Here is a 12,844-nt window from a genome sequence, read left to right as displayed (position 1 = left end):
CATTTTTTATGTATTAATTATGCTATGATTCTATTAAAATTATATCTAACATGATCTAATATTACTTAATAGTTCAAATAATTGATTTCCGAATTATAAAAGATGTCTTTATATTTAGTCATATACTCATAGTAACAAAGTGATCATTATAAAAAATAATACAACACATGACAATATAAACAAACAAGAGAATGTAATCTAATTTACAAAAAGAATATCACGTATAAAAACATAATTAAAGTTATAAGATATTATCAATCATTCATCAATACATATGATTTATAAATGATTCAATTATTCAGATATACATTGATATTATATCTTAGCAACTTATATATCTGTGGTAGCCTCTACTACGCTGCAGAATTGTCAATGGGTTTCACCATACCATATACACAAGACTGGTTCGTTATGATCTTTAACCTATGTAAAACCCTTAAACTATGACTTCTTGTTCCTCTCATCACGTACTTCATCACTTTTATTTATCTTGAGTCTAAACTGTTTTTAGAGCATGAAAATAACTTTCAAGACAGAATCTTTATGTAAATACACACACTACAAAAACTTAAGTCTAATCCATCTCAAGTCAGTGTCCATCATTCTCAATAGCTCACATACATCAATAATCACACTACTAACTTGCATTATAAATACATAAATATCATAAAATGGAATAAATGAAAAACATTGTCAGTACCATTTTCACGAGAACATACGCTAAGACAATGTGTGATCCTTAAAAGTGGAAAATCTTCTAAAGAAAAAATTATATTACTCTAGTGGTTTTCTAGAAAGATTATATGTTTTAAAATAACTAAACTTATTTTTAAAAAAATATATATACTGAATCTTTTTAATATTAAAATAATTGAGTTTTACTGTTTTTAAATCACTATCAATTCTAAAATATTACTGTATATATAGTTCCTCACAAATATTCTTTTAAATATTTATCCAAAAAAAATTCTAATCACTACTGCTAGACGTAAAATAATTTAGTCTACAACTAAAATAATAAAAACAATCCTAACAATTTAAATGAAAATATAATTATTATCTAAATTAATAAAATATTATAACTAATTAATGAGAAAAAATCATTTCAACAATATTTTAATATTAAAAGTCAATAATATCCCAATCAAAATTAAATTAAAAAGATAATATGAAGTAAAGAAACATAAATTTAAAATTAATGCATTAAAAACACAACAGTTTTTAAGTTTTAATTCTTAGATGAAATTTAAGGTTACTTAATTTTACATGTAATTCTAAATTTCAATATCTTTCAGGCTTTGTTTGGATTCAAAGATGGATTGGAGAGAGTGAATTAGAGTCAATTTGAGTGAAATTGGAAATAAATGTGAAGTTGTTTGAATTGAGAAAAATATAATGATTTGAGTGGATCTAAGATAAAGTTTGTATATGATGAGATTAATACCATAGATTAAAAAATATTTTAATGATATAAATTTAAATATAAGAAGTGAAAATTATATTAAAATGATATGGAAGTTGTTTATTATAATTAAAAAAAACTTAAGTTTAATATTAATTGTGAAATGAAAATTAAATATATTAATTTTAATAATAATAATATGAATATTAATATATTATACATATACATATATATTATTATACTATTTTATTATTACATGAACTTCTTTTATTTTGCAAAAAGCTTATTCTTCCGCCCACCAAAACCATCAAAATAAAGGAAATAGGGCACTTTCACTGTCTGCAAAAATGCCTGATTTAAAATAAAAGCCAGAACAATTTAGTAATGTTAGAAGAGTTGGTCTTAGACCACAGAGGAATGAGTACTATCAATAAAAGGAATAATTAATAGGTATATTTTTTTGGACAGTGTGAATAGTAATTTACTATATCCATGCTGCAAATAGTAAAATTTAATGGTTACTAGGCCCGTCTGATAATAACGCACTAGGGCCTTTGTTAACGCAGTATTTGCTTGGCCCACTCCCAACTTTCCCAAATTTTAGACAAATTTACTCTGTATAGAAATTTGTTTCCATTTTTTCATTGATACGATAATAGTAATAGAATAGAAAAAAATATATGATAGGATAAGGATATTCTATAATAAAAGCAAGAAAAGTTATAATCACTAATTTATATTTTTACGAATTACAAAATTATAAAAGTACAAATTATACAAAAATTGTATTTTATTTATACATCTAATTTTACATTATTATAATTTATGTAATATTTTAAATTTATAATTAACATTTTAAAAATATTTATGTAAAAACTTAATATAACTTAAATTCACGCATCTAATAAATATAAATAGATGTAAAATAGAATGTTAATATTAACGAAGTTGCCTTATTTGAATAGTTATTTTTCCTTGCAGTTTTGTAAAATCAATACTTTTCTTTTCATTCAAATTATATAATTAAGCTATATATGTAATGGTAATGAGAACAAAATTAGACTCAAGAATATTCATGGCCTCGTTTTCAATGACATTGGGTACCATTTTAGCTTTTTAAACGTGGTTAGCTAGTTTGTGTTGTGATTACGTATTGCTCCAAAAATGGAAAATCGAGAATGTATAGAAACAGAATTCCAGTTTTGATTCACAATGCATCTTGTGCAGAAAACACTACAGATTAATTCTACAACAAAATTGTAGCCATCTAGCTGGCTATATAGGACGCAGGAAAATTTATATAAGCACTCCCAGACTTTATAGTTAATATTTTAAAAGTTAAAACCATATTGTTTTGTTTGTTTATGATGATTAAGGATGACTTTTATCCTTTCACGCTCTTCAAAGTCTAAAAAATTACATCAACAAATGTACTAATAACCTGTAAAGAGCTTTCACGAGTGTCTGAAGAATCTAATAAAGTAACCTGCAAAAAATTATTTCAATAATTAAAAAATAGTGCAGAAGTGAAAAGCTTATGGTGGCACTTGCAACTTTTATAAGTTGAAGCACGAGTGTCTGTCTCCGTGTACAACCAAACCCTAAAAAAGATATGAGAAATCTACAAAACAGGTGGCCTTTCACTTTGGACACCAGTGTTAAAAGGGAGTATCATTTGTGGGGTTTCAACTAGGACAACTTTTTGATAACAGGATACGTGTCATCATTTTATTGGTCTGTTTGAATTTATTTTAAAAAAATATTTGAAATAGACCAATCACAAACTGTCACGTATACCTTGTCAAAAAATTGTTAAAAAAGAGTTGTTAAAGGGACTTTTTCCTTACTGTTACGATACTTGAGAATAGATTTTGTTGATTGATAGTTTATAATCTTCTACAACAGTAAATTTATCGAGTTATACTAGGTTACTTCTGTCTCTCGTTAAATTTACCTGTCTTATATTTCTTTTCCTTTTTCCTCATGATGTGTGTGATGAAAAAGGAAAAATAAAATATAAAGATTGTTCATGTGAGATCAACCGCGAGACAGCTTTTAGATATAAATGAAAAAAAGACTACATTTCTGAAGCTAATCTCACCATTTTTCCCTTCTCTGATTAACTGAACTGGTACATATATATATATATATATATATATATATATATATATATATATATATATATATATATATATATATATATATATATTATTACATAATGACACCCGAATTCAATGTAGTCAAAATGAATATTTACACCTTTAATTTTTTATGGAGTGACCAACACCAGGACTATGACCAGGGGAAGTTGGCCTAAAATCTTTTTCCTCGAATTCTACTCTCCCTTTTCTCCCTTCCTGTGCATCATCACCATGAGGCACAGCATTGCTGAAGTTTTCATCATCTTTCGACCACCTGTTCAACCGTCTCTCCCCATGAACGTAGAGATCTTGATGGTGTAAGATAAGAAACAAGAGCAGAACACAGGCAATTCGGATGTTGGTGTTTGCCATGAGCAATATGTAATTTAATAAAAAAAGATAATTATATAATATGGATAGGCGTGCCTACTTCCAGGAGAGGGGAAGAGGTTAGGTAGGTATAATATAGTTAGCTGATGCTGAAAGCTATTGCATCTCTGCCTAGATATTTATATCAATTAATTAAGAATTCAGGTAAAAAATAATTTAAATATTTTTTTTCCTTCTAATTTTTTCAATATTTAAACCTGTGACGAATTATATATTTCATAACAAATCAAATCTCACATGTATGAGGATTTATCTTAAGGATAAACTTAGTATCTTAATTAGAGATATGTAATTAATAAAAGGAAGAAAAGTGTGAAATAATATGATGAATTTAATGAAAAGAGACGAAAGAGTTGGAATTTAAAATATATAAAATGGTTAAATTAAAGCAAGAAGTTTATTGTGTAGTAATTATATATAATGAATATAATTATTATTTAATTTTGGAGCAGAGCACGTGATGTCTTTCACTCCTGATCGTTGGGAAAGATTCTAGAGAGACATCCTATGAACTAAAGCGGATGGCGTGCATTAACTGTTTAAGCCCTACCTCTCGACTAAAATAAAGTTTCTGGTATCTTGTTTCCTTTGTCTCCTTATATTGTTCTTTCTGTCTCTCTGCCACATCATCATCATCTCTCTTTTTTCTTTTTTTCCAATAATAATAATAGTAAATTCATTCTTCAAAATATAAGAAAATTATTGTTTTAATATATAAAATTAAATTACTCCTATTAATCATATAACTTATTTTATTCAATCTCAGTCTTTCATAACTCTTTTCATATTTTTTTATTCTAACTAAATAAAAATTTAAAGATTCACTCAAATACTAATGGAAACACTAGCTAGGCTTCATTCAGGATGTTATAAGTTTTCAGACTTCAATTTGAAAATAAATATTTCAATAAAATGAAACAAAAATAGTTTATCATATTTCGATTTGGGCTTAGTTTACAAAGTGCTATAAACCAAGTCTGAGCATCATTTAAAAAAAAAAAAAAATTCAAATTCCATTTTTCTGGACCAAGTCTTTATAAACAGTGACTTGCATTGAGCCTATGATTGACTCATGCAAAATCGATTCGTTGATATTCATTTCTAAAACTAAAAATTTGACCACGCACCAATTTGACCATAGTTTATGAAGTTTACTGTGTCAAAAACCTGTTGCAAAGGGTCATTTGAACTAAATATTGGTTTTTCTAACTCTTTATATAGCTTGTAAATATTTAATAAATCTAATAAACAACAAACTTTGTTATAATATATTTTAACAATGATTTTAATAGGATTATCTATGTTTTTTATTCCTTAAATTTAATTGAAAATTGAAATTAGTCTTTTTTTAAAATTTTGGTCTAATTTAGTCCTTTAACTTTAAAAATGTATATATTTAATCATTTTACTCTGATTTTGTTAAGTTTTTTAATATTTTAAACCCATTTTATGATAACATTTAAGTTATTTATATTGTTTGATACATTTTTCGTCAATGTTAATTAAGATACGTATTTAAAACTTCAAATAAACTTAACAAAATTTGATTAAAATATAAATTTTACGATTTTAAAATAAAAAATTAAATTAGTTCAAAATTTTGAAAAAAGAAAATCAATTTTAGTCGGAAGTTAGTGAAACAAAAATACATTTAATCAATTTTAACATCATATTAATAGATAAATTTTAAATCTAATTTAATTTTATACCATTGATTTATAAAGTAAAATTTACTCTTATTTATATATTTAAAATTGATTTTATTTTTACTTGAAATAGAATATTCATTCAAAATACTTGTTTTGAATTTTAAATGTAAATACTGATTATTATTATTATTAGGGTTAAATATGTTTTTAGTTCTTATACTTTGGGGCGATTTTGGTTTTAGTCCCTCTTTCAAACTAAGGTACAATTTAGTCCTTCAACTTTAGAAAACTCTGGTTTTAGTCCTTTTTACCAAATTTTTTTAACTTTATTTGCTGTTTCAAACGCGTTTCTCAGTTAACATTGAAGCAAAAATGTGTCAAACAGTGTAAACAATCCAAATGCTATAATGTAACGTGCTTTTCTCAGTTAACATTGAAGCAAAAATGTGTCAAACAGTGTAAACAATCCAAATGCTATAATAAAACCTACTTGAAAGAACAAATAAAATTAAAAAAATTTGGTAAAAAGAACTAAAACTAGAGTTTTCTAAAGTTAAAAGACTAAATTATACCTTAGTTTGAAAGAGGAACTAAAATCAAAATCGTCTGAAAGTATAGAAACTAAAATCATATTTAATCCTTATTATTATTATTATTATTATTATTATTATTATTATTATTATTATTATTATTATTATTTAGCCGTATTGATGGAAGTAGCATATAAGTTGTTGGTTGTAGCAGTGAGCTTGTCCCATCATACATATGAAGGGTCGGTTCTTACCGAAAGGGCACTGTTGTAGACACATTTGATCTTTTTGCATGGGGTTCTGTGTTCTCCAACACCAGCCCTTTAATTAATTTCATTTACTCAATTCAATGTTCTTATATACATATATAATATTTTAGTAACTTTTTTACAATTATTATTTTATTGTTTCATATATTTAAAATAAAATAGTTATAAACTGTCACATAAATAATCATAAAAAATTATTAAAAAATATATTTTCCATAATGAATAAAACACACTCTTTCGTTTACATCAGAAACTGTTCCCTCTGCTTCTTCTGCACTCCACCCTATATTTCAAACCTATTACCCATAATAATTCAAATCTCATACTTAATATTTCTGTTTAGTATTTTTAGAAACAATACATAATTTTAACTGTCACATATCTTACAAAGCATCATTTTCTTTACTCAGAAATATATTTCACGCATCAAGAGTGAATAATACGTACATATAGTAAAATTTAAATTTAAACAAAAACTTGAGTTTGAACAACTTATTAAGTCTTTAATTAAAAACAAACTTTAAATTTACATCAACTTAACAAAATTGATTTAGAAAATAAATTAATAATGATTGTGATATTATATTAAAAAATTAACTTTAAATTTTATTCATTTCCATAAAATAAAATTACTCATATTTATATTTTAAAAATTCAATTTATTTATATAAAAGGAAGGAGACAGTTGATTAATTGTCAGCAAACCAACATGGAATGATAGGACCCCTGCATGTCAACTCATCCGTCTTTCGTTTAATCAATCTTTTTTTCTTAGCGTTATTCGAAATTTAGGTTTAATAGAATTACTTTTTCACTTCTCTCAATTATTTCTGTCCTTTGCTGGATGAAGAAACAAATTAGTTCATAAATAATTGCACTTTTTAATTATAATATTAATACAGATTATTTATCATTAAATATACTCGTTTATAAGATTATTTTTCTTTCTAAAAAATGGGATGAGTTTGTCTATTTTATTTTCTTTCACAGAACCAATTTGGATATAAACATTTCACATGTTCTTATGGGAGTTGATAACAAATAAGTAATAGCTTTATCAATTTTTCCTAAAATATAGATTATGACATTGATATTTTTTTCATAGCATACACCTGAAAAATTTAGAATCAATATGTCACGGAACAAACATATATAGGAGTATCACATTACTTATTTAGCATCAATGAGTCATCGAAGATTATGACATATATATGACATGAATGAGTCATAGAACAAACATATAAGACATTATGACACAACTTTTTATTCAAAAACTTTATATATATATATATGAATCCTTTTTTCTTATACACAACATAATTTTTCAATTTTACTTATTCTTAAATTCTTAAGAGTCTGCTTCCTCAAGTATGAATTAGGATTTAATCACCCCTAATAATTGCTAAGATAAAATATAACAAATCATTAACTTTATTATCACGTTAAAAAATTATTTTAAAACCAATTCATGTTCACAAAATTATATATAAAATAAGATTTATCTACAATTATATACATAAAATTAACATTATCTCTAATAGATGAAAAATCTTTACTCTTTCAAAATATATATATATATATATATATATATATATATATATATATATATATATTCCCAGGCAACCTTCCTCTCGATGAAAGGGTTTGTAATATATTGCATACCCTTACAGTAACCTAGTCTAGGCAGATGAGACAAGAGGATGATGAATCAGCTGATCAAATAACATACTTTTCCAATAAAAAGAATTGCACTAGCTAGTACCAAGATTTTGTACAAAAGAAAAAGTTGAATGATAAATAGAGGCTGAAAAAGAAATGATTAATATGATGGAGAATGGGGGAAATTTAATAAATAAATATTTCTTTTTAATTTGATTCACTTGATGCCATTGATTCACTCTGAAATAATAATTAGTGGGCTACGTCATTGATATGAATGTGGAAAAGACATACAAAAACTAAAAATTAAAGTTTAACAAATTCTTTTTATATATTTGTACGTATACTTTTTTATTTGTCTATAAAAAGTAATTAATAATTTAGTTTTCATATTTAATTTTTATTGGTTTTGGTTTTATATTTTTTTTGAGTTTTTATTATTTAAAAAATAAATGTGATACTTTACGAAATTGATATTAGCACATTTTATTAAATTTTCTATTAATTTTATTTTTTTAATTTTGACATGATACATTTATAGACATGATTCAAATTTTGATAAATGTATTCTGAAATAGTGTTAATCATAATTTAAGGAAACTATTGTATTGAATTTTTTTTACGAAAATAAAGACTAAAGTGAGTAAAAAAAAATATTAAAATTAAAATAAATCAAATACTTAAATTTATAGATCAAATTATTAATTAATTTTTAAATAATAATTTAATTTAGATTTGTAGAATAGTGTTTGTTTCCTCCTTTAGAAATTTCTATTATCAAGTAACTTTATTGATTAGGTATTTTAATATTTCGAGAAAAATAAAATAGATGATGTAGGGTAGTTATAAATGTTTTGGCAACCCTCAAAATAGTTTTTGATAATTATTAAAGTCATAAAAGTAAAAAAATAAAAATAAAGATGTTTCTAACATGTACAATTGATATTGGAATTCAATTATAAACCATGATAGATTTGTTCAGTTTGAGTTTTTATTGATGGTATAGGAGATATCAATTAAAGTTTTTATATAGATGTGAAGACTAAAAAAACGAAAAAGTATATGTTAATTTGAGAAGATTTGGATTTGACATTTAAAGAAAGATTTTAAGTTTAAATAAAAAAACATAATTAAAATTAAAACCCATTAGAAATTAATAATAAAAAAAAAAGTCAATGCACTAGTTATATATTAACCAAAAAATAAAGGTGTCTAAAAAGAAAAGGGACACTAAGTAACTAGCATTGGTTGAAAAGGTCGAGTAGGCCGGTGTATTGCACACTCCAAAAGTTGACTAGCTAATCAAAGAATTAATAGCTAGAAATCCAGCCTCGTGCCATGCAAAGCACGTGCATATGTGAGAATGTTTGCGTTGAAATTTTCAGGTATCGAAATTTCACTCATACCATTCTTAAAATCGATACACAAATGGAGATATGTACATTTTGCTTCTCCCATTTCTTTGCTTCCCAGTATTTCACCGAACCAAACTAAGCGCAGCTACTTATTGGAACAAAAAGAAGGTCATGGTTAATCGTTCTATATATTATTATAAGGTTCAGACAGAAAATTCCTGCCATCAGAAAACTGAATTTGAGTATTTTAAAAGAATATAAATTAATTTTGCGATCGTAGTAACATGAGATTTATTTGCTCAAAGTGAAAAACAGGTAGACAAACATGACTTTTTAGAACACGTAAGAATATCAATTTTGATCATCTCCAGCATGGAGAAAGCTTATTACAAACTGCATTAATACAAACATGCATAATATAAGAAGCTAATTAAACTTAGAAGGTATATGGATTACTGCGACCACAGAATATGCCTAGCTAACTAACATTAAAATGAAATAGCATTATAAGGATTGCACCATACATTACCGTTGCATTTGCATGTTAGTTATTGGTTAGTTGTTAATAGAATGACCAACACCAGGGCTATGGCCGGGAGTAGTGGGTCGAAAAGCTTCAACATATCCATTCAAACTCTTAGCTATACTCTCTAACTGGCTTGCCTTTGCAACAACACCTTTTGTAGTGTTAACGGCAGTGCTCATTGCCTTGACGGCGGAGACAGATTTTGGTGACTTGGTGGTTCTGGTTGGTTTCAAACTCCTTCCTTCTATGCAAAGTAGTTCACATGACAGGAGCAGTACTACAAAAAGAAAGCAAGTAGTGCGAGCCAAATGTGCCATTGCTAAACTCAAAGGTTCTAATGGAGAGAAGAAATTTAAGGAGTTAAAATATGAATGAACACTGCTTCAGTGGTGTACTTATTTATAAGAGTGGAAAGGGAGGAAAAGCATGTGCTCCAAACACTCAGGGAAAGACTGAAAAAAAAAATGAAGAGGCAGGAATCAAACTAGGGAAGATTCCATTGCCATTGATATTCGTGACTTCAAGCGTAAATAAATAAGTCTGTGGGAAAAGAACAAGAAAAAAAAAACATCATAAAGTAGACAAACTTGGTAGTTGGGTTAAAGGAAAGGATTATGGCCACAAGTTTTTCTGCTAATGCAACTTTTACAAACAATTAAACAAGTTAAACTGTAAAAGATAATTAAGTACACCATGGACGTTGCAAAGGTAAGATTAGTAATAACTACAAGTTTAGAATTTCAATTTCTTTTCTTTTTTCTGCTGGCAAGAAGAAGTGGAAGGGATTTTGTTACTATAAGGTTGATAACATGTTTAATGGAGAGAAAAGATTTTAACAAAAAAAGCATATGTACGACCATTATTTGTGCTTACACTATAGAATGGCCAGATAATATATGAAGAATAATAAATATACACCATTCTTTTACGTTTGCGTTTACTGTAAGTGATTAATTGCCTAGTGGTTCATATATTTCAAGATGAGAAGAAACATACGTATCTAGATAAGCTAGATTTGGTTCTACAGTACATTTTTCTCTAGCTATTTTTGCATTCTGGACCCTTCGGGGTGAAATTCCAGCAAGTTTGCGTCTGTGTGTATCATGAGTGCATTTATGATACATTAAACACTACAGATGGATCAAAAATAGATCTCTCTCTTTCTTTATAGGCACATATTAATGTAGCTTTACGATAAATACTTTTTTTGTTGAAGCACCAATGACTAATTGTTTGAAACATATGGGATTTAGTTTTTGTAAATGTGGGTCATGTTACACAAAATTGGTCATGATATTTAATACATTAAAAGAGTTTACAAAGATTTTGAGAGTTTATATATACTTAGAAAAGTGAGCAGAAAATTTGTTTATTATTAGATTAATTATAGATTATTCTCTGGCAGTGTAGAGAGAAGATGTGTTTGTTTGTTGTGTATGGCCTGGTTTGTGTTTAAAGTTAAAAGTGAAATAGAAAATGAATTTTATATATATATATAAATGGAAAGCAGAATCTGTGCAGTTAAATAGAACCACCAAGGAAGGAAGGTTGGTGATGCAAGTTGCGTGTGTGTGAGTCTGAAACTGTGAAAAGATGAGAAGTGCACATGCATGGTGAGAAGCTTGACTCTTGTGAGCTGCTGCAAATGGTCGTTCTTTCGATTCCTTTTGTCCTTGGAAACATAGCCGCCCTTTATTAAAGTTAGCATTCTGTTGTGTTCTTAAGAACTGGGCAATAAAAAATTAAGCTATTGGAACATCCTCAAAAAAAATAATAGAAAAGAACAAATATTTAAACCAATCAACAAGGAATCTAACTTACACAATAGCCTACTAGGATCCACTCTTTCATATTTGCGGCTCCTCAACTTACCACAATATCACATACTTAATTTTACACCAATATTTCCTTTTTTATTAACCACTATTCAAAGATATGGTGTTTTTTTCCACCCATTTTCAAACATGTTGCTCAAAAATTACAAAATAAACTTTAAACATCACACGTGAAGACACCAAAAAAAGTACACCATCGTCACATAGCAAATAAAATATTTAAATTCATTAACTAATTTGTCTTAGAATATAGATTATTATTTGTAAAAAAATTAAACTAAAAAGGTATAAAACCATAAGTATGAATTATTCATGTAAAATTTTCAAATATAAAGTAGTAAATCATAATATATATATATATATATATATATATATATATATATATATATATATTAATAAAAAAAATATATATATATATATATATATATATATATATATATATATATATATATTATAATAATAAAATTATATTATCCCATATATATTTTTCCAATTAAAATATATATTACATACATACATATCTAAAACGGAGTTTATATACTCAATAATATATATAAAATTTTGAAATATAACACATTTAATTATTAACGGTAAGTATATATATTGGAAATTTAAATACAACTCTAAGTTTTATATGAATGTTGAATAGTATATAAGAATAAAAACTTACAATTTTATTGTCTAAAGATATTGGAATTCTAAGCTTATTTCACTTAAATATAATTAATAAACATAAAATGATGGAATGTTAATTTTAATTTTTTCCTTCATCCTCACAGATTGAAGCTCTAAAGAGGCATTAAAATGCTTCAGAAGTTCATCTACTTTTTTTCTCAGGTCATCGACCTCTTTTTGAATGATTGATGAACTTGTAAGAATGTCCAAATTTCCGTTGTCATCGAATGACGCTTTTTGTAAACTCTCTTGCACATCACTGTATTTGAGTGCATCGTTCCTCCTATTCTCTGAAAAACAAACACATATAATCAATACTAGTTAAGTCGAAATAGACAAGTATAGAAAATAAACCTTCAGAAGCTGAGATCCTCCATTCAAAAGAGTTCATAAACTTGTCAATTTCATCCTGA

The 12,844-nt window shown here is 26.2% G+C and overlaps 1 protein-coding gene across 1 annotated transcript; it reads right to left on the bottom strand.

The window, feature by feature from the left end:
• Positions 1-9,701: 9,701 nt before the first annotated feature.
• On the bottom strand, positions 9,702-10,330 carry LOC106776635 (precursor of CEP7-like). Its single transcript, XM_014664117.2, has one exon. The coding sequence runs from the start codon at positions 10,236-10,238 to the stop codon at positions 9,951-9,953; it is 288 nt and encodes a 95-aa protein (XP_014519603.1). The 5' UTR covers positions 10,239-10,330; the 3' UTR covers positions 9,702-9,950.
• Between the last annotated feature and the right edge of the window lie 2,514 nt (positions 10,331-12,844).

This window comes from Vigna radiata, chromosome 11 (assembly GCF_000741045.1).
Source record: "Vigna radiata var. radiata cultivar VC1973A chromosome 11, Vradiata_ver6, whole genome shotgun sequence".
Lineage (NCBI taxonomy): Eukaryota > Viridiplantae > Streptophyta > Magnoliopsida > Fabales > Fabaceae > Vigna > Vigna radiata.
The sequence above is the reverse complement of the archived record's forward strand: the minus strand, read 5'-3'. Positions and strand labels throughout refer to the sequence as shown.